This window comes from Pan troglodytes, chromosome 15, assembly GCF_028858775.2.
Source record: "Pan troglodytes isolate AG18354 chromosome 15, NHGRI_mPanTro3-v2.0_pri, whole genome shotgun sequence".
Classification (NCBI taxonomy): domain Eukaryota; kingdom Metazoa; phylum Chordata; class Mammalia; order Primates; family Hominidae; genus Pan; species Pan troglodytes.
The window spans coordinates 21,717,481-21,743,269 of record NC_072413.2 but is presented as its reverse complement, the minus strand read 5'-3'; the positions used below and the strand labels follow the sequence as shown (position 1 = coordinate 21,743,269).

At 54.2% G+C, this 25,789-nt stretch overlaps 2 protein-coding genes across 6 annotated transcripts; both read left to right on the top strand.

The window, feature by feature from the left end:
- Positions 1-6,830: 6,830 nt before the first annotated feature.
- Positions 6,831-15,504, top strand: EFS (embryonal Fyn-associated substrate). 3 transcript variants are annotated; one of them, XM_009427503.4, is made up of 7 exons: positions 6,831-6,914; positions 11,082-11,357; positions 11,631-11,771; positions 11,873-12,595; positions 12,946-13,035; positions 14,250-14,520; positions 14,973-15,504. In XM_009427503.4, exons 1-7 carry the CDS (start codon positions 6,897-6,899, stop codon positions 14,975-14,977), a joined length of 1,524 nt encoding a protein of 507 aa, XP_009425778.1. In that variant the 5' UTR covers positions 6,831-6,896; the 3' UTR covers positions 14,978-15,504. The 3 variants fall into 3 exon arrangements, with proteins under 3 accessions (XP_009425778.1, XP_509854.2, XP_001162568.1); XM_509854.7 differs by lacking the exon at positions 14,973-15,504 and having other exon boundaries at positions 14,250-14,778; XM_001162568.6 differs by lacking the exons at positions 11,082-11,357; positions 14,973-15,504 and having other exon boundaries at positions 6,833-6,914; positions 14,250-14,778.
- A 3,508-nt stretch (positions 15,505-19,012) lies between these two features.
- On the top strand, positions 19,013-25,583 carry SLC22A17 (solute carrier family 22 member 17). Of its 3 annotated transcripts, none has more exons than XM_063793233.1 (10): positions 19,013-19,261; positions 19,456-19,959; positions 20,052-20,155; positions 22,481-22,635; positions 23,236-23,401; positions 23,601-23,746; positions 23,911-24,016; positions 24,163-24,434; positions 24,682-24,793; positions 24,958-25,583. In XM_063793233.1, the coding sequence occupies exons 2-10, from the start codon at positions 19,693-19,695 to the stop codon at positions 25,244-25,246; spliced, it is 1,617 nt and encodes a 538-aa protein (XP_063649303.1). In that variant the 5' UTR covers positions 19,013-19,261; positions 19,456-19,692; the 3' UTR covers positions 25,247-25,583. The 3 variants fall into 3 exon arrangements, with proteins under 3 accessions (XP_063649303.1, XP_063649304.1, XP_016781376.1); XM_063793234.1 differs by having other exon boundaries at positions 19,014-19,261; positions 24,163-24,380; XM_016925887.4 differs by having other exon boundaries at positions 19,111-19,261; positions 19,459-19,959.
- Positions 25,584-25,789: the final 206 nt, after the last annotated feature.

Here is a 25,789-nt window from a genome sequence, read left to right as displayed (position 1 = left end):
TTGACCCCAAAGACACAGGTCAGCCGGGTCCAGCCTGCTTGGGAGACACTGTGCTGAGAGTGGGCCAGTGTGTCCTTCCCCCCAGGTCCTTCTCTTCATGCTTGCCTATTGGCCTGCCTCATCCCCCACACCCACCCAACATACCCATACACAGACATTGCCCCTAGAATGATGTGGCTTGATTTGCATGTACTTTCCCTTAGAAAATACTCCTCTAGTAACCAAGGACTAGGAAATAAACAAAGGGAACCAGGAATAACTTAAACTGCAAAGTGAGAGGAATCTTTCCAATGCATTAGGGCAAAGCAGCCCCAAAAGAAAGAAGTGATGAAGTCAAAGGGCAATCTGGAAAACTGGGAGAAACTGCTCTGCTCTGGTGAGTCTTGGGGCACCTGGAACTGTGGGATGGGGGGGCACTTAGAAGAAGCAGGTGGTGGCTGGGAGAGCAGGGGCACTCAGGAACAGTGATGAGGCCAGTATCATGGTCCCACTCTCACTGCCTCACCCTCTGCCCCCAGTACTCGCAGACGTCCTCTCCCTTCCATATCCTGCTGGCCTCAGCTCCTGTGCACTTACATGTGCCAGGCATGGTGCTAAGCCCTGGGCATGCATCATCTCATTTTATCCTGACAATGAAACCATGACATGGAAACTATTATCCCCATGTTACAGATGAGGAAACTGAGGCTCAAGGAAATTTAGTAACTTACCCAAGATCACAAAGAAAGAGGCTGAGCTGGTTTCCCATTCCAGCTCTGACCAATTCCACATCTAACCTCCTGGCATGGAAGTGCCACACTGTGCCTACCCTTAGTTGGCTGTGAATGGAAGGGGAGCCCCACAGTGAATGCTTTCCTGCTCACCTGGGCTTGGGTTGGGACAAGTTTCAACTGCACCTGCTGAGGGCCACAGGGTGTGTCTGCCCACTTAGGTATCCAGCCCTGCTGTTCGGATTCACTGCACTAGCTCCCTTTCCTAGCCTTTTGTCTGGCAGACATGGCCTCAAGGTGGCTTCCGGTGCTCCTGGGAAAACCTCAATCCCAGAACAGGCTCTTAGGAGGCAGTGCCGTTTCAGAAGAGCTGGATACCTATGGGTCTCACTCTCACCAATCAGAACCTCAGGGCTAAGAAGGTAGTAGAAATGGAGTTGGCTCAGATCTCCTATCTTGACCCTTGCCCAGGAGGGGGTGTTCAAAGGAGCCAGAAGTGATCCCAACTACCTGTTTCACTTGCTGACGCTGCAGGGAGGACCCAGCCTAGGTCACCAGGAACGTTGCCCTTCAGAAGAGTCCTTTGGGGTGTCCCTCTAGGACAGAGGGGGAACCCCTCCAGGAAGGGTTGGCTTTTCCCACCCCCATGATGACCAGGACTGACCTGAGAACCTGTGATCTGAGCCACATGCCCCCACCCCACCCCACTTGCTCACCCTCTGTCCTTATCTCAGTAGCAACTTTGTGGGACTCCTTAGGGTGACTCCCTGTCCTGAGAAACATTTTCCAGTGGGGTTTCCTCCTGAGGTGACTAGTTTTGGAATCCCTGAGTCACTTCAGCTTCCAGGGAACCCTTGGGGGTGTGAGGATAGGGGGGTGGCAATGGGGAGAAGGCTGGAGGCGGGAACAAAGGAAAGTCTGCATGGCACATGACATCAAGGTCCCCTCCCAGCACGTCTTCACCTGCCTAGGCCTGACCTGGCAGTTGAAGAGAGTTTCCTGGGATTCCTGTCCCTGTGGCCCTGAGGAAAGAGAGAAGCACTTGCCAGGAAAGGGCAGGGAAGATGTGGTGGAATACACTTCCCAATCTTGGCTTGGAAAGGCTCTTGGGGCTTACAGAAAGTGAGAATATGTCTTCCCCGCCCCTTCTCAGGAAGATATGCAAGTCTCCACCTGCTGCCTTGAAGTCTTGGCCCTGCCAATGACCAGCTCTGGATCTTGAGCCCTCTCTCTGCTCCTCCCTCTTAATTGTAGAAGTGGGTGGGTTTGGGTGGGCGGGGATTGGGGGGAACATTAACCCGGATGGTCACAAATGTGCCAACCAGCTTAGCTGCTCCAGACCTCAGCTCCTGAAATAGTGCTGAATCCACAGGACTCAGCAGGGTCTACTGAAGCTCATCGGCACTCACTGTACGTGAAGCTAAGGCACCGAACGCCAAATGTTGAAATACTTCTGCTCCTGCTGGTAAGTAGATGCTTCCCTCAGCCTTGGGACACCACCTTACCATACTTCCCTATGATCCAGCAACTAAAGGTTGAACACCTGGCACAGATGGAGGCCCCCAGAACAGTGCTCCCACTTTCTGATTGGTAGATAATAATGGTTTAGCTAGAAAAATGCCTAGGCTCAGTAGCAGCCTTCAAGGAGAACCCAGTCTAGACCCTGGGAGACACATGGAGAATCAGAGTTAGCAGAACAAAGAACCCAACAAACCCATGTCTTTAGCTCAGGGCTGTAGCCTTCCCCAGGAGGCCCCTCAGCTTACTCGGCTTTGTCCTATAGTCATGGCTGCCTTCGTTCACTTATCCACTCACCAAATATTTATTGTGCACCTACTGTGTTCCAAGCACTATTCTAACTGCTAGAAATGCAGGGGAGGACAAGCCAGACAAGGTCCCTGTCTCATGAAGCTTACGTTTTAGGAGGAGACAGATGATAAACAAGGAAACAAGATAATTTCTGATAATAATAAGTGCTATGAAGAAAATGAAACAGCATTATGAGATAGGGAGTTACTGGGGGTGGGGGAGAGGAAGGCAGGGCAACTTTAAGTTGGAAAGCCAGGAAAGGCCTTTCTGAGGATGCAGGATTTGACCTGATGACAGAAAGGGTCTGGGGGAAGTAGTTTAGGCAGAGGGGGCAGGACATGCAGAGTCCTAGAGGTGGAAAAGAGCATGGCATATTTGAGAAACAGAAAGGACAGTGTAGATGTTGAACAAGAGATAAGGAGGAGAGGGAGACAAGATGAGGTGAAAGAGGTGGGCAGGGAGCAGATCACATAGGGTCCTCCAGGCTACCATGGAGCATTTGGATTTTATTCCAGAGTCAGCGGGAAGGTATTGACTGGATTCAAGCATGAGCTACATGATATGTTTCTTGAGGGCAGGCACCATGTCCTTGACATTCTAGTGCCACCACAAGGCCATCACCAAATAACAATAATAGTAGTTGCCTTTGTCCAAAATTTGCACCTCATGGGCCTGATACTGTTCTTGGGATTCCCTTAATCCTCATAACAAGTAAATGCTAAAAGTTCAATTAACATCCCCACTCTACAGACAAGGAACCAGAGGCTCCAGGACGTCACAGAACTTGGCCAAGGTAACTAGCCAGTGTTAGAACCAGGATTAGAACCCAGGCAATCTAGGTGCTATGGGTCCAAAGAGAGGAGAACTGAAGAATTGGTGAGCACCCAAGAAGTTTTGGGTAGCAGGAGAAACAAGGAGAGGTCCAGGAAGTCTTGGGGTCAGGTGAGGAAAAAACCAGCTCATTGGACCTGCAGGGAAGGGGAAAGAATGGGAGAAAAGACTGGGACCCGGGAAGCCAAATGGAGGGGTTCCTTCCCTTCTTCTCCCTGAATATGGCAAGGGCAAACCTTGAAGACCCACTGCTTGAGGCTGCCACCCACCCAGGGTCTCAGCTACCTGCCAAGCCTGGGTTTTCTCCAACCTCACCTGCCCTCAACAACGAACACATTCAGCTTTCTGGAAAGCACAAGTCAGAGGGGAAGCCAAGGTAAAGAGGAAAAGCCATGGAAGAAGAGCACTGTGCCTGGCAATCTACATAAGCTTACTCCTCACCAAAGTCACTGCCACAGAGGAGGACCTGAGACTCGGATGCCCTATAACTGGACAAAGGTCACACAGCTAGTTAAGCAGGATTCACTTGTGACTCTGACTGGCTCCATTCCACACCTGGATATTCCAGAAGCAGCCTTATTTCCCACTGGTCTGTCCTCTGCTGTCCCTCTTCTACCCTTCCCCGGGCAGGGAAACTGCCTGCCCATCTCCCAAGCCAACCCTTGCCTGGTCCTAGCAGCTTCCTTCCTCCTTAGCCTTTTCTGGCCTCCATCTATTTCCCCTTGTGCCAGTCAAAGCATTCATCTTTGAAGACAGGGTTTCCTGCCCACCTCCACCTTGGACCCCAATTTGCCTTGGCAGTCTCCTGGGCAGAGATCACACCAAGTCACTCGCCAGCAGCTGGATATCCGTGTGCCTGGCAGCCAGGTCCCCCAGGGCTGGGGTCTGGAAGAGGTTGGAAAATCTTCCCTAGTGGCCACCTCCAACCTAACTGGAGCTGGGAAGCAGGAGCTCTCCCTGGAAATTTAAAAGTTCCTCTACCATCCCAGCGGAGTTGGAATCTATTCAGGAGTCTTCCATCATGGAGAGCCAGCCTAGAGCCAACACAGTTTATCCCCATCCCCATGTTTATCCCAGAATCTCTCCCTATTCCACCCCATAGGCTCCACCACACCCTTCCAGCAGAGGTTTCTTCACAGGTGCCCAGGTAATACAGTGGGGAAGGAGCTGGGGCAGGTGTCCTGACCACACTGTCCTAGGAAATGCCTAGATGTGTGGGCCTGTGGAATATTGAGGTGGGGTTATCTGTCCAGGGCCTCAAGTTCACCAAGGGCCTTATATTACATTTCTGATCTTGTCTCTAAATAAGGTTATGCACAGAGTCATTCTCTATTGTATGTGTTTGAAGCGTTAATTTGTTCAATGTAAACATCCAAAATATACCACAGCTTTCAATCCTGTTTGTCATCTTGCTTTTTAAATACCAGGAACCTCAAAAATGGAAGAAGGCAGGCTTTACTCAAGCCTGAGAGGCCCTGATGTGTGTGTCCCAGAGGGAAGGTCCAGGGAAGCAGCACACACTAAGGAGTTATCCCAGGGCAGAGGAGCTGTAGGGGGCTAGGAGCACCGTCCTTTCAGTGGAAACTCCTGGCGGGGCTAGATCCCAGCTCCTCTGGAAGAGTTCTAGTAACTTTTGTGCCAGCGGTCCTGCCCAATCCTCTCCTCATAGCAGCAAGAGTGAGCCAGGCTGAGGAGGCCGACAGGCCCAGACTGGCAGAGGAGTGTAAGAGGCCGCACAACCTGCCCGCCTGCAGCTCTGGGGCCAGACGCCCTGCTTCATGTTGTCACTAGGGCCAGAATCCATGTCCAGCGCCAGACTCCCCTCCTGTGCCCCGCAAGAACGGCCCAGCGAACCCTGTGTAGGGGAGGCGCCGAGGATTGGAGAGGCTCTGCTAAGGGCCCCGCTGGGCGGAAGGCGCGCGCTCCCTCCCATGGGAAAGACAGATGTGGGGCTAATGAAAGGGAGGCCGAGAGGCGCGGGGACGGCCGGGGAGACGGGGGCGTGGCGGGGAGAGGAAAGCTCCCGGAGAAAGCCGATCGGACCACCGCAAGCGAGGCCTGCAGCGGAGTCCGGAGGAGGAAGGCGCCGGGGACTGGGGCAGGGCCAGGGCGGGACGGGGGTGGGGGGTGTGGGGGGTACCACAGGCAGTCGGACCCGAGGGTCCTGAGCTGAAACTCAACACCCGCCTTTGGAAGGATCGTCCCTCTTTCTCCTCCGCCCCTTCCCTTCCCCTCCCCTTTCCCCTCCCTCCTTTCTCTTAATCCCCAGGACGGAGCCCCGCGCCGGAGAGGAGAGGGCCTGAGGGGAGGAGAAAGGAACAGCACTGAGAGGGGCCAGGAGCCCAGGAAGGGGAGGGAAGGGCAGCCGCGGGCCAGGGGTGAGCCTGCGGGCCACGCGCGACCCCCGGAGCCTTCGCAGCCCTCTCAGTGTCCCCACTCCCAGCCCAGGCGAGTCCACAGGACCCGGGCCCCTGCTCCTCCTTCGCCTTCTCTTTGCTCCTTCTTTTGCTTTGTGGCCTTTCTTTCCCTTCCCAGAGACACCTGGGAGCTGCCCTCAAGCTCTGGGGCGCCCCGCGGGGCCCTGCCAAGGGTGCGTGTGAGAGGGGGCGGCGGAGCCGGCGCCGGGTGCCAGGGGCCGAGGGTGGGAGCGGGAGCTCGTGGCCCTGCGCCCTGGAGCCGAGGACTGGAAGGGGGCTGGGCCCCTCCGCCGCCTGGGCGCAGGCCGCGCTTCGGGAAGGCCGTCCCGCCTGTTCCAGGGGTGCCTACGTGCTGGTTGCTGCTGCCCGGGGCGAGGCGCCGTGGCGGCGACCTCAGACCCCCGGGCGCGCTGAGTGAGTGCGCGCGTGAAAACCGCCGCGCCGCCGGGGGTGCGAGTGTCTGGGCAGAAGCGGCCACTCCAGCGACCCAGCCCCACGGCCACGCTCTCGGGGGCCTTTGGCTCCAGGCAACTTGGGGCAAGCGTCTCAGTTCTCGCTCTCCCTTCCTCCCAGCGGGGTCGCCGCAGACCCCAGCCCTGGGAGCACCGCTCTGCAGCGCGGCCGGCGGGTGGAGACGGTTGGCCCCTAAACTCGCTCGTCCAGCCCAACCGCCCCGGCGGCTTCTCCCAGCCCTCGAGGCTCTCCTGAGCGGCCTGGAGAGGCGTCGAGCGCAGCCCAGCGCCCGCCTGCTCACCCGCCCCGGCCCCGGAAGGGAATTTTCGGATCCTGCGAGCCCGGGGCGCCCCCGCGGCCTAGGGCGGGCAGCTCCCGGGGCCTGGCCGAGCCGGTGGCGCCCGGGAGGCCGCGGGGACAGCACGCAGCGCGCGCCCTTGGATGCCGTCCCGCAGCGACGCCCCGGCCCGCCCCGCTCCTCCTCCTGCCTGGCTAGCCTGCCTCTCATTTGGGAAGTTTTGTGGGTTTTCTTTCTCCTCCTCCAACCTTGGCGGAGGCCACGACTCAGGCGCCACAGCTGGGGGCTAGAGGCCGCGGACCATGGTGCGGGGCAGCCACCGCTGAAGTCAGCAAAACCGAGCCTGGCCTGAGGCAGGCTGCGCGGGAGGCCAAAGCCATGGCCATTGCCACGTCGGTGAGTCCACCAGGGAGTGGAGGCTACCGGGGAGAGACCTCCACGGCCTGCCCTGCGCTCCTGTCACGTTATTTCTGCCCTCTCTTTGTCTCTCTCCTTGGTCCCTTTCTTCTCCAGGAGGCTGTGTCCCCCTCCTCTCACTTTTGTTTCCCTTCTCCCTCTCACTCCTCATCCCCTGCTCCTCCTGGCTCAGGGCTCGCCCCTCTTCCCCGCCCCCTCCCCATTCTCCTTTTTCTTCCTAGAGGCTGCGCCTGAATGGAGGGGAGGGGGCAAGCGTAGCCCGAGTCCTATCTGCTCCTTTTGGGCGGGAACAGATGGCCACTGGTGGTTGGCAGAGGCTTATGATTGGGAGGCAAGTAAAAGGTTTGGAGGGGGCTGAAAGGACCTAGTGGCTCACGGAAAACGGAAAATGAGAGGCTGAAGGACCCAAGGAGGCCCATCTCGAGACGAGGGATAGGGAAAAAAGGGAGATAGAGCAAAGGAGGGAGATCAGGCAAGGAGAAAGGGAGGAGGGGAGGTGATGTCAGCCAGCCTCAGGCCACTTTCCAAGGATCGGGACAAAGGGAGGAGACAGCTGGCATGATGGGACAGTGGGAGGAGGCCTCCCAGAGAGCACAGAGGCTCTCTGCCACCCACATTAGGCTGGCCATTCCCTCACCAGTCAGCTGGGCTGCTGGGGGATAGAGCAGGAGTGGTCACACCCATCATCAATCAGTCCATCAACAACTGTCCTGCAATGGCAGGGCCCAGAGGCTTGGCTCCATTGGACAGAACTCAGTCCTAACACCGGGAGGAGCGCTCTACAGCCCCACCTCTGCTTTCTGTTCTACAGTCTATGCAGTCTGAATCCAGGCAGCTTTGTTCCCTTTCCACCCTCTTCTAGGTCCTGCCTAAGATTCCCAGGGAAGCGAGGCCGTCACCTGCTTTCTGTTCCCTTCTCAGTGGGGACTCTCGGAGAGAGACTGGAAAGAGAAGCACAGAGCCACCCAATGTCCTCCCATACCCTTTGAGGACAGGTTCAAGTTTGGTTCTTTCTCAGACCAAACTCCATTTTTTATTTTTTTATTTTTATTTTTTTTGAGACAAGGTCTCACCCTGTCACCCAGGCTGGAGTGCAGTGGCACAATCACGGCTCACTGCAGCCTTGACCTCCTGGGCTCAGGTGATCCACCTACCTCAGCCTCTTGAGTAGCTGGGACTACAAGCACGCACCACCACATCAGCTTTTTGTATTTTTTGTAGAGGCGGGGTTTTGCCATGTTGCCCAGGCTGGTCTCAAACTCCTGGGCTCAAACAATCCATCCGCCTCAGCCTTCCAAAGTGCTGAGATTACAGGCATGAGCCACCGCACCTGGCCCCACATTCCTTTTAGTCCCTCAATCTGTAACGATGGCCAGGAAACCCTAGCTCAGAGTGGGGAAGGAGGCCCTCTGGAGATAGAGTACCTCTGGGCGTACTCTGGCATAGAGATACTGGTTCAGAAACCAGCTGGTCAGCTTTGTAGTCCCAAGAACGTAGATTTTTCTTTTTGGGGTCAGGGGCATTTATGCTAATCAAACTCACAGGATTCTAATAACAGCTATTATTTATTGAGCATTTACTGCACCTGGCCCTGTGCTACGCTTTGTCATAGTTTCTTTATGCGTTATCTCATGCAACTCTCACAACTACCCTATGAAGGTAGTATCGTTATTATCTGAAAATGGATATGCGCATATGGAATTCTACAAAGAAGGAAATTGAGAATCAGAAAGGTTAAACAATCTGCCCAAAGGAACCTGGCTAGAAAGGGACAGACCTCGCCGGGCACGGTGGCTCACGCCTGTAATCCCAGCACTTTGGGAGGCAGAGGCGGGCGGATCATGAGGTCAGGAGATCGAGACCATCCTGGCTAACACAGTGAAACCCGCCTCTACTAAAAATACAAAAAATTAGCTGGGCGTGGTGGCGGGCGCCTGTAGTCCCAGCTACTCGGGGAGGCTGAGGCAGGAGAATGGCGTGAACCCGGGAGGCGGAGCTTGCAGTGAGCCGAGATCGCACCACTGCACTCCAGCCTGGGCGACAGAGCGAGATTCCATCTCAAAAAAAAAAAGAAAAAGAAAGGGACAGACCTCCAAGCAGTGGGTCGCAATGGTAATCCCAGGTATTTAGGAGGCTGAACCCAGGCATTCGAGGTTACAGTGAGTTATGATTGTGCCACTGCACTCCAGTCTGGACCACAGATCAAGAGCTGATCTCTAAAGAAATATTTTAAATAAAATTTTAAAAGAAAGAGACACAGCCAAGACTCAAGCCCAGGTCTGCCTCTAGAACTGTGCTTTTAATCCCCTGGCTAGATCCAAAAGACTGATTTATAATTTACAACTAAAAAGAAAAGTGCAGCACTAACCGGGAATTTGTGTCATCTGGTTAGCACGTTTCTTTGTGTTTCTTTTCTTTCCTTTAGAAACCAAAATATAATCAGAAAATGGTTTGATGAGTTGGGAATCAGGCAAGAAGAGGGGTCAATTTGTTGTTAAAATCACCCAGCCATGAGAGGCTGGACAACCTCACCACCAGAGGGAAACATCAGCTAAGAGGAATATGCACTCCTGCTGACTCTAGCAGGGCATCCTTCTCCCTAGGGTCTGGTGGCAGCCTGCCTGAGATCTTTAACTTGAGATTTTTTTGCTGAATTAGTCAGTCCGTTTGGCTACCTGGCTAGTAATGCCTAACTAGCTGCTCTCCAACACTACATGTAAGTCACCACTGCCTGGGATCCTACCAGCAAGCATCATCATTTAGCAATCAAAACTGAAGCTGAATGTAATTGTATGTTTTGAGTGGTTTTAGCTTGATTCTACCAAAAGACATCATGGAGCAAGAGCACTGCGAAGGGTTATAGCAAAGGGAAATAGGGTATAAGAAGGCTTTCCTATGCGCTTGACTTGCTTTTGAGTTAGGGACCCTCTCAGCCACTGTTACTACTCTTTCTTTTAAGTAGATTCCTATATTTGTAATTGTGGAGAAGCAGTAGCACAAGTGATTGAGAGCGCAGGCTCTGGGATCAAGCAGCTTAGGGTTCAGATTATGCTCCACAAGCTGTGCCAGCGATATGGCATCAGACAAAGTACTAACCTCCCTCTTCCAGTTTTCTTTCCAAAATGGGGTAATGACAGTTCCTCCCTCGTAAGGTTGTTGTGAGAATTAAATGAGATGAGTTGATTAATGCAAAGATTTGCACAGTGTCTGGAAACGTTGTTTGCACTTGGTACCTGTGAGTTATTACCTGAGCCTGTGGCCCTTGATGGAAAAAGCTTATAAGCCCCACCAGACAGGACTGGAAACAGGATGATACATGTTTCCTTTTGGTTGGCCTGCCAACCCCCTTCACACACACGCACAAAGACACACTCTGTCCTGCAATGGAAGGGCCCATTGCTAAATGATGATGCCTGCTGGAAGGATCCCAGGCAGTGGTGAGACACACACAAGAATACACACTTTTCTCCATGGTAACCTCAGCCTCTTCTGGTAGAACCTTATTTGCTCAGACTGAGAGCAAAACAATTGCTTTGTTTCTGTTTTCTTTCTTATTATGCCTAGGCACACTGTCTGGACTAGGCCTCTCCCAGTCTCTCAGAATGAGAGGTCTCTGCGGCTGCTTAATCTAATCTTTTGCTAGTGAGGGATAATGACTTGGGAACAGAGAGAAGGTCTATGAGAGACTGTAGCAGGGCTTCATATGTTTTGGAAGAAATTCATTCAACATGTGTAATGACCAATTCCAGGTCAGGCCTTATTGCAAGGACTAGAAATATAGCCGTTCCTATGTTCATAGGGTTTACAGTATAAGGGAAGAAATCGATACAAAAGAAGCAAATAGACAAATAGTATAAAATACGAGGATGGAAACAATAGGTGGAGACAAACAGAGAATGGGGCGGGGAGAAGAGTAAAGAATCAGCCTCTCTGAGGAGAGCTGGTCTAGTTGAAGGAACTGAAAGGAAGAGAGAGAATGCAAGCGGTGAAGCTGGAGAGAAGCTAGGGCCCAGGCAGAAAGCTGCATCCAGAGTTCAGGTTTTTTAGCTTGAGGGAAATGCGGAGCTCCGAAGGGTTCTAAGCAGGGGTGACGTGACCTGAAAGGGGTCTGAAGACCCTTCTCCCTACTCCCACCTCCCCCACCAGGCCCAGCTGGCCCGGGCACTGTATGACAACACCGCTGAGTCCCCCCAGGAGCTGTCCTTCCGCCGAGGGGATGTCCTACGGGTCCTGCAGAGAGAGGGCGCTGGACTGGACGGCTGGTGCCTCTGCTCCCTACACGGCCAGCAGGGCATTGTGCCCGCCAACAGGGTGAAGCTCTTGCCTGCTGGCCCAGCACCCAAGCCCAGCCTCTCTCCTGCGTCCCCAGCCCAGCCTGGCTCACCATATCCAGCCCCAGATCACAGCAATGAGGACCAGGAGGTGAGAGTGGGAGCCTCCCCAACCCCAAGCCAGAAGAGCCCCATTCCTCCCCAACTAGCCCCACCCAGGGCCTGCAGCAGGTGGGCAGGAAGAGCCCTGAGGCCACAGCTCTTCACTGCTCTGCGCTGGACGAAACCTGTCTACCAACCTTTCTGAGCTGTGGCCCTCTCGGTACAGGGAGAGTTAGAAGGTCTCTAAGCTCCTCGCACTCAGACATTATCTGATCACCGCCCCCTCCGTTCCTCCTGACCCCCCATCTATTTGATCCCTCAGGTGTATGTGGTGCCGCCCCCAGCTCGGCCCTGTCCAACCTCAGGACCTCCAGCTGGACCTTGCCCACCCTCTCCTGACCTCATCTACAAGATCCCCAGAGCTAGTGGGACCCAGCTGGCTGCTCCCAGAGATGCCTTGGAGGTGAGGGCTAGAGGTCCCTGTGTATGTTGGGTGGGAGACAAATGGCCCCAAGGGAGGGTTCATCGCTGAGCTGACAGATGACTGACCACTCCTCTCCGCAGGTCTACGATGTGCCCCCCACCGCCCTCCGGGTGCCCTCCAGTGGCCCCTATGACTGCCCTGCCTCCTTTTCCCACCCTCTGACCCGGGTTGCCCCGCAGCCCCCTGGAGAGGATGATGCTCCTTATGATGTGCCTCTGACCCCAAAGCCACCTGCAGAGCTGGAACCAGATCTGGAGTGGGAAGGAGGCCGGGAGCCGGGGCCCCCCATCTATGCTGCCCCCTCCAACCTGAAACGAGCGTCAGCCTTACTCAATTTGTATGAAGCACCCGAGGAACTGCTGGCAGACGGAGAGGGCGGGGGCACTGATGAGGGGATCTATGATGTGCCTCTGCTGGGGCCAGAGGCTCCCCCTTCTCCAGAGCCCCCTGGAGCCTTGGCCTCCCATGACCAGGACACCCTGGCCCAGCTTCTGGCCAGAAGCCCCCCACCCCCACACAGGCCCCGGCTCCCCTCAGCTGAGAGCCTGTCCCGCCGCCCTCTGCCTGCCCTGCCTGTCCCTGAGGCCCCCAGCCCCTCCCCAGTGCCCTCTCCTGCCCCAGGCCGGAAGGGCAGCATCCAGGACCGGCCTCTGCCCCCACCCCCACCCCGCCTGCCTGGTTATGGAGGCCCCAAGGTCGAGGGGGATCCAGAGGGCAGGGAGATGGAGGATGACCCAGCAGGACACCACAATGAGTACGAGGGCATTCCGATGGCCGAGGAGTATGACTATGTCCACCTGAAGGTGAGCGCCCCTTGGCAGCCCCACCAGGAGGGACCCCAGAGGGACCAAGGGGAGGGGTGTGGAGACCTAGGGCACAGAGGCAGAGTCTCCCTGCCTCCCTTCTGTCCCCCTTCCCTCTACCCTGCAGCCTGGGACCCCAGTACTTGGCCACAACACTTGTACCAGTGCCACACTGTTCCTCCTAGACCCAGCCTGGGGCCACCAGAGCTCTCTGGAGTCAAGGGACTACAACCTCTGATAACAGGAGTGTCCTTCGGAAGGAAGGGGGTCCGGGAAGGGGCAGAAAGGCCACAGAGGCCACCCCGTCCTGCTCCCCCACCCCGACACTGAGACCTGATCCCCTCCTGCAGGGCATGGACAAAGCTCAGGGATCTAGGCCCCCGGATCAGGCCTGCACAGGGGATCCTGAACTGCCCGAGAGGGGGATGCCGGCGCCACAGGTGACCCTGGCGGGAATGGTGCTAGAGAAGGGGGCCGGGGAGGGAGGAATGGGGACTTGGGAGAAGAACTGAGCCATCAACCGTGGAAGGAAATAGGTTAGGATGGAGTGAGAGTTCACAGGAACCAGGGACAGAGCGGAGGCAAGTTAGAAATCTACAGGAAGGAACTGGACCTTGGAAGAGGATGTTAGGAATTCAGAAAGAGGGGAAAGAATGTGTTGGAGAGGAGTCAGAAAATCAAGCAGCCAGGAGAGCAGAAAGTTTCTGAGTTGTGGGGTCAGAGCTGGGCCTGGGGACTTCTGAGCCTCCTTCCAACTGTGAATTCCTGGGCTCCTAAGAGACCTGGCTTCTAATCCCAGCTTCACTACTGAGAAGCCAGGGGCTTTGAAGCCGTCAGTTAATCTCTCCAGGCCTCAGAAAGTGAGGTGGTTTCCTCAACCCTGCGTAGAATGGTCGCAACACAATAGCTACCATTTATCAGGTATTTACCAAGTGCCAGACCCTGTGCTAGGCACACTGCACGTGTTAGTATTAATCACAGCCACAGTTAACACGCATCTGGTGCTCACAGTGTGAAATGCACTGTGCTAAGCCCTTTCTGTATATTATCTCAATTGACCTTCACTGCAGCCTCATGAGGTACATACTAGAACTGCACTATCTAGTACAGTAGCCACTAGCTACATATGGCTATTGAGCACTCAAGATATGCCTAGTTCAAATTGAAATATGCTGCAAATATAAAATGCACCCTGGATTTTACAGACTCAGTATGGGAAAAATCTCAATAATTTTCATGTTGATTATATGTTGAAATTATAACATTTTTATATTTGGAGTTAGATAAAATATATTAGGGTTTTTTTTTTTTTTTACCACTTTTAATGTGGCTACTAACACATCTAAAATTTCACATGTGGTTCACATTATGTTTATATTGGACAGTGCAGTCCTAGACTCCCTGTTTTAGAGTTAAGGAAACCAAGTTCAAAGCCTTGTCTGAAATCAAGTTTGAGGTTGTTTGAATCCAGACCTATCTGATATCAAGTGTGGGTGCTTCACTGCTGCTCTCTCTAGAATCTAAACTTTCCGATGGGCAGAGGTAAGAGCTAAAAGGATCGCCCTTGGGAAGAAAGAGAGGAAGGAGAAAAGAAGTGAGGGAGGAAATGGCACTCATGAGAATGTTCTCTCTGACCACTCCTCTTGCCCTTCAGGAGGCCCTGTCCCCAGGGGAGCCACTGGTTCTGTCCACCGGAGATCTACAGTTCCTGTACTTCTATGCTGGGCAATGCCAGAGCCACTACTCGGCCCTGCAGGCAGCCGTGGCAGCCCTGATGTCCAGTACCCAGGCTAATCAGCCCCCGCGTCTTTTCGTGCCCCACAGCAAGAGGGTGGTGGTGGCTGCTCATCGCCTGGTGTTTGTTGGGGACACCCTGGGCCGGCTGGCAGCCTCTGCCCCTCTGAGAGCACAGGTCAGGGCTGCAGGTACAGCACTGGGCCAGGCATTGCGGGCCACTGTGCTGGCTGTCAAGGGAGCTGCCCTGGGCTACCCATCCAGCCCTGCCATCCAAGAGATGGTGCAGTGTGTAACAGAACTGGCAGGGCAGGCCCTGCAATTCACTACCCTGCTCACTAGCCTGGCTCCATGAAGGTCCTTTGGCACAGCTCTGCTCCTCCCCTGCCTGCCAAAGCCCCCCTTTAGGCCTTGGGTGGCTGGAGGGCTTTGTTAAGGGACTAGGAGAAATGGGGGTATCTTTCCCCTTTCCTGCCCTTTCTGCTCATCTCAACCTCTCACAGAGGTGTGTTCTCCCCCTAACCTACAGCTTTTTGTACAAGCCATTTTGTATAAATTATTTATATTTAATATTATTCCCTGCTTTGTCAGGAGCAGGTGCTAGGCTCTGGGGCAGTGAGGAACTGGATCCTTCTCTCCTCAGCCTAGGGTGGAGGTCACTGCACTGCCACCCACCTCTGGAAGACTGGCCGTGAAAAGTCAGGTGGCAGAAACCTGGGGCCACATAGAGCCTCTCTCTTTTCCTGTTTCTTGGCTCTAGAAGATCAGCACTGCACTGTTAGCTGAGAGTGCGGGCAAGACACAAACTGTCCAGAATTTGAAGGTTCTCGGAAAGACCAGAGGGCTTCTCCCCACAGAAGGCGGAGAGAGCTGAGGCTCAGACATGGGTGTGCACCTCAATAAACCCTGCTGTCTGCCTCCCTGACTCTGCTTCTTGGGAGCATGGTGAGCAGCCCTGGTGCTCAGCAGCCATACCTATGGGACGCACACTACGAAAAGGATGCCTTTAGGGTTTGGGGGAGATTTTACTCCTTTCTTCAACAACTATTCACTGGACAAGTTCTCTGCTCCCATGATGCGCCAGGCACAGTTCTGCAAGTATATTGTGAATGTATTGTTCTAGTGGGATACACAAATAAGTCAGTTAAAATACATAAATAAAAACATAAACCTGCCATAGATTCGACATTTGCTGGTGATGAAAGTCGGCAGGATGATGTGAAGAAACTAAGTAGATGAGGGGAGAGGGCAGTGAAGGAGACTTTAGACAGGATGGTTGGGAGGTGAGATCTGAACTGAAACCCAGAGGAGGAGAGTCTGAGGACTAGTGTTCCCAGAAGGCAGATGCCGATGACTGACCTGAGGGCCTTCCTCCAAGACTTCATTGTCATATGATGTCATTAGAGAGGTGTCAATGTGGAGAGAAGCTGACCACATAAGGGCCTTGAAATGTGCCATCCTGGAGAGGCCACCCCAACTAAAGGCCCAGCCTCAGCTTTGCACCACAGGATAGCTCTGGCCAACTGGAGACTGCTGCTGGCCAGTCTAGGCACCCTCTTCCTTAGGTGACACCAAGAGGGTATAGGCCTTTTCACTTGGCTTCCCAGGTAGATCATCTCAGGATGACCTGCTCATCATCCTTCTGGACAAACCATTTTCTGGAGGATCCGCGGTTGCAGATGAATGCAATGTGTTGAAAGGTCAGTCTTCAGGACTTTGGTGAAATTGATAAGACCATGGCTTAGATAGATCACGCTAGCCATTTACCACAAGGGAAAACATCCAAGCTACAAATCAATTGCTTCAGTTCTGCTTTCCCAAGATATTACCATGGCATGATGACTGGATTGGGGGCATAATCATAGTCTGTTGGCACCCCTGCACATTTGCCTCCTCCCCTTTAGGTTCCTTTCTCATCTGACTCTCAAAGAAAAATGCACTGTCAGATTCTGGGGCCAACAAAATTCACCCCTATGTGTTGAAGTCTATCGTCCATCATCTTCCAAACAGAATTTCAAGAGATTAGCCTGGAATTAGAGGTTTCAATTCAAGTCTCTGATCTGCCATGTACTTGTGCATCCATGGGTAAATCATGCCAGTCCCTCTGAAGTCCTGGTTTCATCTTCAATATTAGCATGATCATAATGGTCTTACAGGGTTATTGTGAGGACCTAACAAGAAAATGCATGTGAACAGCCCCACAATGTATAAATTAAGTGATTATTATTCCAGGACAGACACAAGGATGCAGACAATAAATCCCCAAGGAATATTGGCTATACAGCACCATAGTAAAACCTGAAGAGATGCTGAAATGAGTTGGGAGAGGGGAAGTGGTAGGAGGCTGCTTGATGCATTAGCAAAGAAATGTTTCGGAGGGAAGCAGTGACTCGCACCTGTAATGCCAGCACTTCGGGAGGCTGAGGCCGGAGTATGGCTTGAACTCAGGAGTATGAGGCCTGGGCCACACAGTGAGACCCTGTCTCAACAAAACATCAAAAAATTAGCCAAGTGTGGTGGCACATGCATGTAGTCCCAGCTATTCAGGAGGCTGAGGTAGGAGGATTGCTTGAGCTGGGTTGGTGGAGACTGCAGTGAGCTGTGATCAAGCCACTGCACTCCAGCCTGGGTAAGACAGTGAGACCCTGTCTGAAGAAAAGAGTTTCCCATATGTGGAAAATTTCTGAACAGAGACAAGTTAAAAGTGTGGTTCAGTGGAGAGAAGGGGGAAAGATTTCCTGGCTGACAATGATAGAACACTGCTTTCTAGCCCTTACCTAGGATTAGAGAATAAAGTACCTATCAGGTAACAAATCTCTTAGAGATGTGTGTCTCTACCTTTAATGTATAATACCTATGCCTGGAGATCTGGTTAAAATACAGATTATGATTCAAGGGTCTGGGTGAGGCTTGGATTCTGCATTTCTAACAAGCCCCCAGGTATGCTGCTGGTCCATGAACCACACTGTGAGTAGCAATTCTAGAGGTTAGGGAAGACTCCTGTGTAGCAAAGATGTTTGAGCTGAGAGCTAAATGATGAGAAAAATGTGACTAAGAAGCTTTTTAGGTGCAGGAACCAGCTTGTTCAAAGGCCTCATGGCACTGGGAAAACTAGAAGAAGGTCTGTGGCTGGAGTGCAGAGAGTTTGGGGAAAGAAGTGAAACGGAACTACAGACAGCATGTGACCAGGCATGTAGAACCATGTATGAGGTATCTAGATTTTTAATATTCACTGTGACAAGTGAGGAAACACCACTGAAGGCTGGTTAGCAGGAAAGATACATGATCAGATCTGTATTTTGAAAAGATCATTCTATCTGACTATAAATGACATATGGGTGGTAAGGAGGTATAAACAAAGCGGATGCTGAACACCAGTTAGGAATTAGGGGGCTAAAGTGGTCTTTGCAACAGGTCGCTTGACTAATAGTGGTAGAGATGGAGAGATGTGGGATGTCTGAGAATATATAGGAAGTAAAATGGGCAGAATTTTGTAAAGGATTCAACATGGATAAGGAAGAGAAAGCTCTAAAGGTTGTTGCCTGAGCATTTGGCCACAATGCGATGTTGAGGGTGCCATTCACTGCAGAAAAAAGCAGTGGAAGCCAACCAAGTTATGGGGGAAAAGCAAAAATTTGGTCTTGAACATATTGAGTTTGAGGTCCCTGTGAATCATCCAAGGTGAAGGTCAAATAAGAGGTGGCTTCATAGGTCTGGAGCTCAGAACAGAGGTGGAAGCTGGAGATGTCAGTCTGGGCGTCAGGTTTGTATTGTTTGTGTGGGTGGTGATTGAAGCTGTGGGCATAGGTAAGATCCCAAGGTGGAGACAGTGTGAGATGAGAGGAGGGCCTAGGACTAAGTCTGTGAGGATTCCAGACACTGAACGATGGTGTCTAAATGATACAGACAGGAATGGCCCTAGAAGCCAGCACCACAGCCTCATCACTACCAATACAGACCCCTCCTGCAGTTGCGTCACCCCGCTGGACTTCAATCATTGCCTCAAGAACCGGGAGGATAATGGCCTGCCCATGCTCAGCACCAATGCCATGAGCTGGAAGACGATTTCTGCAATGGAGAAAAGGGGAGCAGGAGAGACTCAGCAGCAAAGGAAGAGAGTGTTTAGAGGAAGAGGGGTCCACAGTGCCAAATGCTGTTGAGAAATGGAGATTCAAACAGGATGGGAGTGATGAAACCCAAGAAAGTGGTCTCCTTGTAGAGGACTGAAGCTAGGGCTGATACAGGGCCAAGACAGTCTTCCATATGCATAAGTTGTACTGTAATAGCCAGTTTACATGTCTGTCTCCCTGGAGTAAAGGTCTCCAAAGTGGAACTTGTCCACCCTGTTATCCTTAAAGTCTAGTGCAAGTCCTGGAACGTAGTGGACACTTAAATTTTACTGATTAGTGAATGGGTGAATGAATGAATGAATGAATGATGGCAAATGATTGGAAGCAGAGGAAGAATCTCTGGCATCTGCCTGGACTAGCTACTATCCTTCAGCTTTTTTTCTTTTTTACCGCAATGGCCCGCAGACCCAGGAAAGAGACGACAGAGCCCCCCTTCCCTCCCTCCCCTGGGCCCTGGCCCCCCTTCCTCTCTCTGACGAAGAGTCTGGACCGAAGGTTCTGCTGACGTGGGAAGGGGAGGAGAGTCTAGAGGAAGGGGAGGGGAAAGCAGCGCAGAGATCGCAGAGACCAAGGAGGCGCCCGCGGCTGCAGAGCTGCAGAGCGGGATCTCTTCGAGCTGTCTGCGTCCGGGCAGCCGGCGCGCAACTGAGCCAGAGGACAGCGCATCCTTTCGGCGCGGGCCGGCAGGGGCCCTGCGGTCGGCAAGCTGGCTCCCCGGGTGGCCACCGGGACCCCCGAGCCCAATGGCGGGGGCGGCGGCAAAATCGACAACACTGTAGAGATCACCCCCACCTCCAACGGAGTAAGTGCCCGAGCCCCAGGTGGCGACGCCATCCTCTCCCAGCACCCCCGCCCCCGCGGAGCGCCTGGCATTTTCCTCCTGCGCATCCCCCGCCCCTGACTGCCTTCCTAGCCCTCCCTCCCACCCGCCCCCTGCCCTTGCTCTGCGGTTTCCTCCGCTTCACCCTTCTCCTGCCACCCCCTGCCCCCCAACAGCAGGTCGGGACCCTCGGAGATGCGGTGCCCACGGAGCAGCTGCAGGGTGAGCGGGAGCGCGAGCGGGAGGGGGAGGGAGACGCGGGCGGCGACGGACTGGGCAGCAGCCTGTCGCTGGCCGTGCCCCCAGGCCCCCTCAGCTTTGAGGCGCTGCTCGCCCAGGTGGGGGCGCTGGGCGGCGGCCAGCAGCTGCAGCTCGGCCTCTGCTGCCTGCCGGTGCTCTTCGTGGCTCTGGGCATGGCCTCGGACCCCATCTTCACGCTGGCGCCCCCGCTGCATTGCCACTACGGGGCCTTCCCCCCTAATGCCTCTGGCTGGGAGCAGCCTCCCAATGCCAGCGGCGTCAGCGTCGCCAGCGCTGCCCTAGCAGCCAGCGCCGCCAGCCGTGTCGCCACCAGTACCGACCCCTCGTGCAGCGGCTTCGCCCCGCCGGACTTCAACCATTGCCTCAAGGATTGGGACTATAATGGCCTTCCTGTGCTCACCACCAACGCCATCGGCCAGGTGAGGCGGCCAGGCGGGCCGCGGGTCTGGGGGCGGGCAGAGAGCGGCGAGGGCGGGGCCTCACGCCCGCTGCACCCTTCTCACATCCCCAGTGGGATCTGGTGTGTGACCTGGGCTGGCAGGTGATCCTGGAGCAGATCCTCTTCATCTTGGGCTTTGCCTCCGGCTACCTGTTCCTGGGTTACCCCGCAGACAGGTGAGGGCTGTCGTGGGGGCAGGGCTGGTAGAAAGGAGGGGGTGCTAGGGAAGCTAACCCAAGCAGCGGGCGTTTACAGGAGGTCGAAGACGATTCGCTGGACTCTGCAGTCTTCTCTGGACTTCTATTCAATGGTCTATCCATGTCTCAACTTCACTCCCCATCAAGAAATACACCTTCCCTACCTCTTCCGCGCAAGGGAATGACTCGACCTCTATGGACTATTAGTCCCATTCCCACTAATTAGTGGCCCCCTATCCGTGAATCAATGGCCTCATCTCCAAAGAGAATAGTCTCATCCCCACTAACAGCCCACATGGACTGTTAGCTCCATCTCAGTGACCTCATTCCTGAAGATCAATATGTTAATTCCTAAACACCAACAGCTCCATTCCCACTGATCAATAGTTCAACTTCACAAACAAATTACCCCATTTCTGACCAGCGACCCCTCCCCTACAAGTCAACTAACTATCTCCAAAGACAATATCCTCAGACCCAATAACCCACAGTCCCATGCCTGCCACCAAATGACCCAACCCTCTGTAGGTGAATAGCCCATAGATTAGAAGTCACACCCTCATGGATCCTCAGGGCTTTGAGATCCTCTCACCGAAATCCCCGTTTCCATGAGTCAGTAGCTTCACCTCCAGAGATCAACAACCCAATCCCAGCAACCAATAACTCTTCCCACAGATCAAAAATCTCGTCTCTGATTCTGGTCACCTTCACCACTGACCAGATGCTCTCACTGCACTAAACTTCCGATTAGACTCAGCCCCATTGATCCACAGTTCCATCCAAGTGGATTAATAACTCAACTTCTGTGGATCAAAGCCATCCCAACATTCAGTAGTCCAGTTCCTTAAAATCAATACCCATCCTCACTGCCCAATAGTCACACACCTCTATGGGCCAATGATCTGAAACCTACAGGTCAATAGCCCATCCCTATGCATCAGTGGCCTCATTGCCACAGGCCAGTAGCCTCATTCCTATGGAACAATGGTTTCATCCCCAAAGATCAATAATTTGGTCTCCTAAAATCTGTAGCCTTCAGCACATTAACCAATAAGCCCATCCTCATGGAAAAATGCCCCACCCCATTAGATCAATAGCCTAACTCCCAGAGATTGGTGCCCCTTTTCCAATGACCAGAGGCTCCCTATCTTCATCTCCATAGATCAATGGTCTTATCCCCAAAGATCAATAGCCCAGCCTCCAAGAATCAGTAACCATGTCTTCACTAACTCATAGTTAGTGACCATAATCACTTACCAATAGTCTCATCTCCCCTGGTCTGTGACCTTATCCTTACTGATTATTCCCATGGATTAATAGATTCATCCCACTGATCAACAGTCCTACCCTATGGATTAATAGACCCGTGTCTATGTCCCCACTGATCTTTCTTTTTTCTTTCTTTTTTTTCTTTTTTCTTTCTTTTTGAGATGGAGTCTCGCTCTGTTGCCCAGGCTGGAGTGCAGTGGCATAATCTCAGCTCACTGCAACCTCTGCCTCCCGGGTTCAAGCGATTCTCCTGCCTCCGCCTCCCGAGTAGCTGAGACTACAGGCACGCGCCACCACACCTGGCTAATTTTTGTATTTTTAGTAAGGATGGGGTTTCACCATATTTGTCAGGCTGGTCTTGAACTCCTGACCTCGTGATCTGCCAGCCTCGGCCTCCCAAAGTGCTGGGATTACAGGTGTGAGCCACTGCGCCCAGCCTGACCATTCTTAATGTAGTAATAGACCAATGTCCCACCTCCATGGACCAATGGCCTCATCTCCAAAAATCAATTACTCAGTCCCCTAATATCATTGGCTTTACCTTCACTGACCAGTAGTATCCTCATGCACAAGTGGCCAATGGCCTCCCCTCCACAGGTTAATAGTTCCAACTCCGTATATCAATGAACCCCCCTCCCACATCTCCTCTGAACAGTCTGAGCAAGATAAGCTCCAGGCCCACTGACCATTAGCTCTGTTCCTAAGGATGAATGGTCCCAAATCCCCTAAGCAATATCCCATCCCCTCTGTTGAGTGATGTCACATCCATTGACAAGTGCCCTAATCTCTGACCAATAGCCCAAGAGTCAATGTTCCCACCTCTTAAAGAACCACAACCACACCCCAGTGCCCAGTAGCCAGGCATCACCCACCCATGGTCCCCATCCCTCCCCATCTTCTCAAGCCTCTGTCCAACTCTTGCTCCCAGAACTTCATTCTCATACCTCTAGCTCTGAAGTGTGCAGCTGGGTCTTACCCAGCAACTTTCCCACCACCAGAGAGTCTGGGTGACCAGAAGCCCTTCCCACTTTCTAGATTTGGCCGGCGCGGGATTGTGCTGCTGACCTTGGGGCTGGTGGGCCCCTGTGGAGTAGGAGGGGCTGCTGCAGGCTCCTCCACAGGTGTCATGGCCCTCCGATTCCTCTTGGGCTTTCTGCTTGCCGGTGTTGACCTGGGTGTCTACCTGATGCGTAAGTGGCACCCTCCCAGAATTCTCTCCCTTGGGTCTCATGCCTACCTGCCTGCATCGCCAGGCCATCCTCACTGCCCCCTAGGCCACATTTCAGCTGCCTAGAATCTCAGCTATCTTTCTGCCCAGGCCCCCTTGAAGAATCCAGGGCTCTTGCTTCTCTCTACACCTATCTCCCCCTCCCGACAATCTTTAAAGTCTTTGTCCTGGACTTACTGCTGCCGGGGAATAAGGTGCTATTCCCCTGACAGCAGTAAGTCCAGGGACAAGGATTGTCCCTAGCTGTGTGACCTTGGACAAGGGTTGATGTGAAGGTCAAATAAGAGGCCTGATGGGAAAGGGCCTATAAATTGGAAATGTTGAACACTCACCCGGGACTCTGGCCCTAGAGCCCTCCTAGGTTTGAGCAGGAGAGGAGAGAGGGCTGAACAATCTCCCCAGTCCTTGCCACCCAGAGGTTAGCAAGGGAGGCAATGGCTGCAGCCTCCACTCTGGGTCTGACCTCTCTCTCTGTCCTCCTCCCTCCCTCTTTCCTCTTCTCTCTTATGCCTTCTTCCTCCCTGGCCTCCCTCTCCTCTCTCCACCCCTGCTGTATCTCCAGGCCTGGAGCTGTGCGACCCAACCCAGAGGCTTCGGGTGGCCCTGGCAGGGGAGTTGGTGGGGGTGGGAGGGCACTTCCTGTTCCTGGGCCTGGCCCTTGTCTCTAAGGATTGGCGATTCCTACAGCGAATGATCACCGCTCCCTGCATCCTCTTCCTGTTTTATGGGTCAGTATTACCCTTCACCTGTCATCTGGCAATTCCCATCTCTGCCTCCAAACCAGCCCTAGCCCGGAGACCCCTCCTCTTCTCCAACTACCCCTGGTCCAGGCCTACCCCAGCCCCAGTCCCTCAGAGGTGCACATTTCCCACCCCTAGATCAGGAGAAGGGAGGCCTCACAGTATACCCCTTCCCCCCTGCCCCCAGCTGGCCTGGTTTGTTCCTGGAGTCCGCACGGTGGCTGATAGTGAAGCGGCAGATTGAGGAGGCTCAGTCTGTGCTGAGGATCCTGGCTGAGCGAAACCGGCCCCATGGGCAGATGCTGGGGGAGGAGGCCCAGGAGGCCCTGCAGGGTAAGAGACAGGGATCCCTGTGAGTGTTGCCTCACTTGCACACATGATGGTGCCCTCTGCATGGTTGTAGCTGTGCCACCTTCTCCCAGGGTCCCCACCACCCATGTGGGAGGATCCTGGGATCTCAGGGTTTTCTTCTGACAGCTCCTCTCTCTCTCCCAAAGACCTGGAGAATACCTGCCCTCTCCCTGCAACATCCTCCTTTTCCTTCGCTTCCCTCCTCAACTACCGCAACATCTGGAAAAATCTGCTTATCCTGGGCTTCACCAAGTGAGCCTGGGTGTCTGGCCAGTAGCTGGAACGGGGGCTGGCTGGGTGGGAAGGCCCGAGGACCCCTGCGGAGGACCATCAGCACTGTGGAAGGCTGCGGGAGGGGATTCAGACTCTGTTCTTTGCTTCCCCACCCCTTCTCACAGCTTCATTGCCCATGCCATTCGCCACTGCTACCAGCCTGTGGGAGGAGGAGGGAGCCCATCGGACTTCTACCTGTGCTCTCTGCTGGCCAGCGGCACCGCAGCCCTGGCCTGTGTCTTCCTGGGGGTCACCGTGGACCGATTTGGCCGCCGGGGCATCCTTCTTCTCTCCATGACCCTTACCGGCATTGCTTCCCTGGTCCTGCTGGGCCTGTGGGATTGTGAGCATCCTACCTTCCCCACAGTGTGGGCTCAACAAGGGAACCCCAACAGAGGTGCTTCAGACAGGCACAGCCATTTCTTCTGGCACAGGCCTCCCAAGACAAGCCCCAGACCCTGCCCAGCTCTTCCACGAGCCTCCACCTGGCCCCACAGCCCCATCTGCTCTCCCAGTCAATTACTGAATGCCCAGAGCCTGCCCAGCTACAGCCATGGGAACAGAGAGCCAAGGGGATGACACCCGGGACTAGGCCAGCCTTGACCTCCCCACCTGCATTCATATCATCCCTCTTGCTCCTGCAGATCTGAACGAGGCTGCCATCACCACTTTCTCTGTCCTTGGGCTCTTCTCCTCCCAAGCTGCCGCCATCCTCAGCACCCTCCTTGCTGCTGAGGTCATCCCCACCACTGTCCGGTGAGAGCAGGGGTGCCCCCAGGGGCAGAGCCGGGCCCCTCCGCCTCCCGCTCCCCCACCCCACCCCTGAGGACAGGGCCTGCGGGCTGGAGGAGGGGGGCTGCGGGAGAAGGGCCCAGCAAGGCTACAGCTGTGGGCTGAGCTCCTCCTCTGTCTCCCCCCAGGGGCCGTGGCCTGGGCCTGATCATGGCTCTAGGGGCGCTTGGAGGACTGAGCGGCCCGGCCCAGCGCCTCCACATGGGCCATGGAGCCTTCCTGCAGCACGTGGTGCTGGCGGCCTGCGCCCTCCTCTGCATTCTCAGCATTATGCTGCTCCCGGAGACCAAGCGCAAGCTCCTGCCCGAGGTGCTCCGGGACGGGGAGCTGTGTCGCCGGCCTTCCCTGCTGCGGCAGCCACCCCCTACCCGCTGTGACCACGTCCCGCTGCTTGCCACCCCCAACCCTGCCCTCTGAGCGGCCTCTGAGTACCCTGGCGGGAGGCTGGCCCACACAGAAAGGTGGCAAGAAGATCGGGAAGACTGAGTAGGGAAGGCAGGGCTGCCCAGAAGGCTCAGAGGCACCTCACGCCAGCCATCGCGGAGAGCTCAGAGGGCCGTCCCCACCCTGCCTCCTCCCTGCTGCTTTGCATTCACTTCCTTGGCCAGAGTCAGGGGACAGGGAGAGCGCTCCACACTGTAACCACTGGGTCTGGGCTCCATCCTGCGCCCAAAGACATCCACCCAGACCTCATTATTTCTTGCTCTATCATTCTGTTTCAATAAAGACATTTGGAATAAACGAGCATATCATAGCCTGGACTTCCCTCCCTTCTGTTTGTCCTTCTATCTCTTGGGGGAAGGTTTTTCTCAGTGGAATGCACACCGATAACAAGCTCCCCTCTCCCTCCTTGTGCCCTGCCCCGAGTGGTGACTTACAGACAACTGTCACCACTTACTGACTGCTTGCACTGCTGCCAGAACTGGCCTAAGCACTTGACACACTTCGTATCATTTAATT

Bases quoted from the DNA above. Each gene is read 5' to 3' on its own strand.
- EFS (XM_509854.7), top strand. The intron at 11,358-11,630 runs GTGAGAGTGGGA...TTGATCCCTCAG, and splicing joins ACAGCAATGAGGACCAGGAG to GTGTATGTGGTGCCGCCCCC. The intron at 12,596-12,945 runs GTGAGCGCCCCT...CCCCTCCTGCAG, and splicing joins ATGACTATGTCCACCTGAAG to GGCATGGACAAAGCTCAGGG.
- SLC22A17 (XM_063793233.1), top strand. From the start codon at position 19,693: ATGGCCTCGGACCCCATCTTCACGCTGGCGCCCCCGCTGCATTGCCAC. The intron at 19,960-20,051 runs GTGAGGCGGCCA...TCACATCCCCAG, and splicing joins CCACCAACGCCATCGGCCAG to TGGGATCTGGTGTGTGACCT. The intron at 20,156-22,480 runs GTGAGGGCTGTC...CCCACTTTCTAG, and splicing joins CTGGGTTACCCCGCAGACAG to ATTTGGCCGGCGCGGGATTG.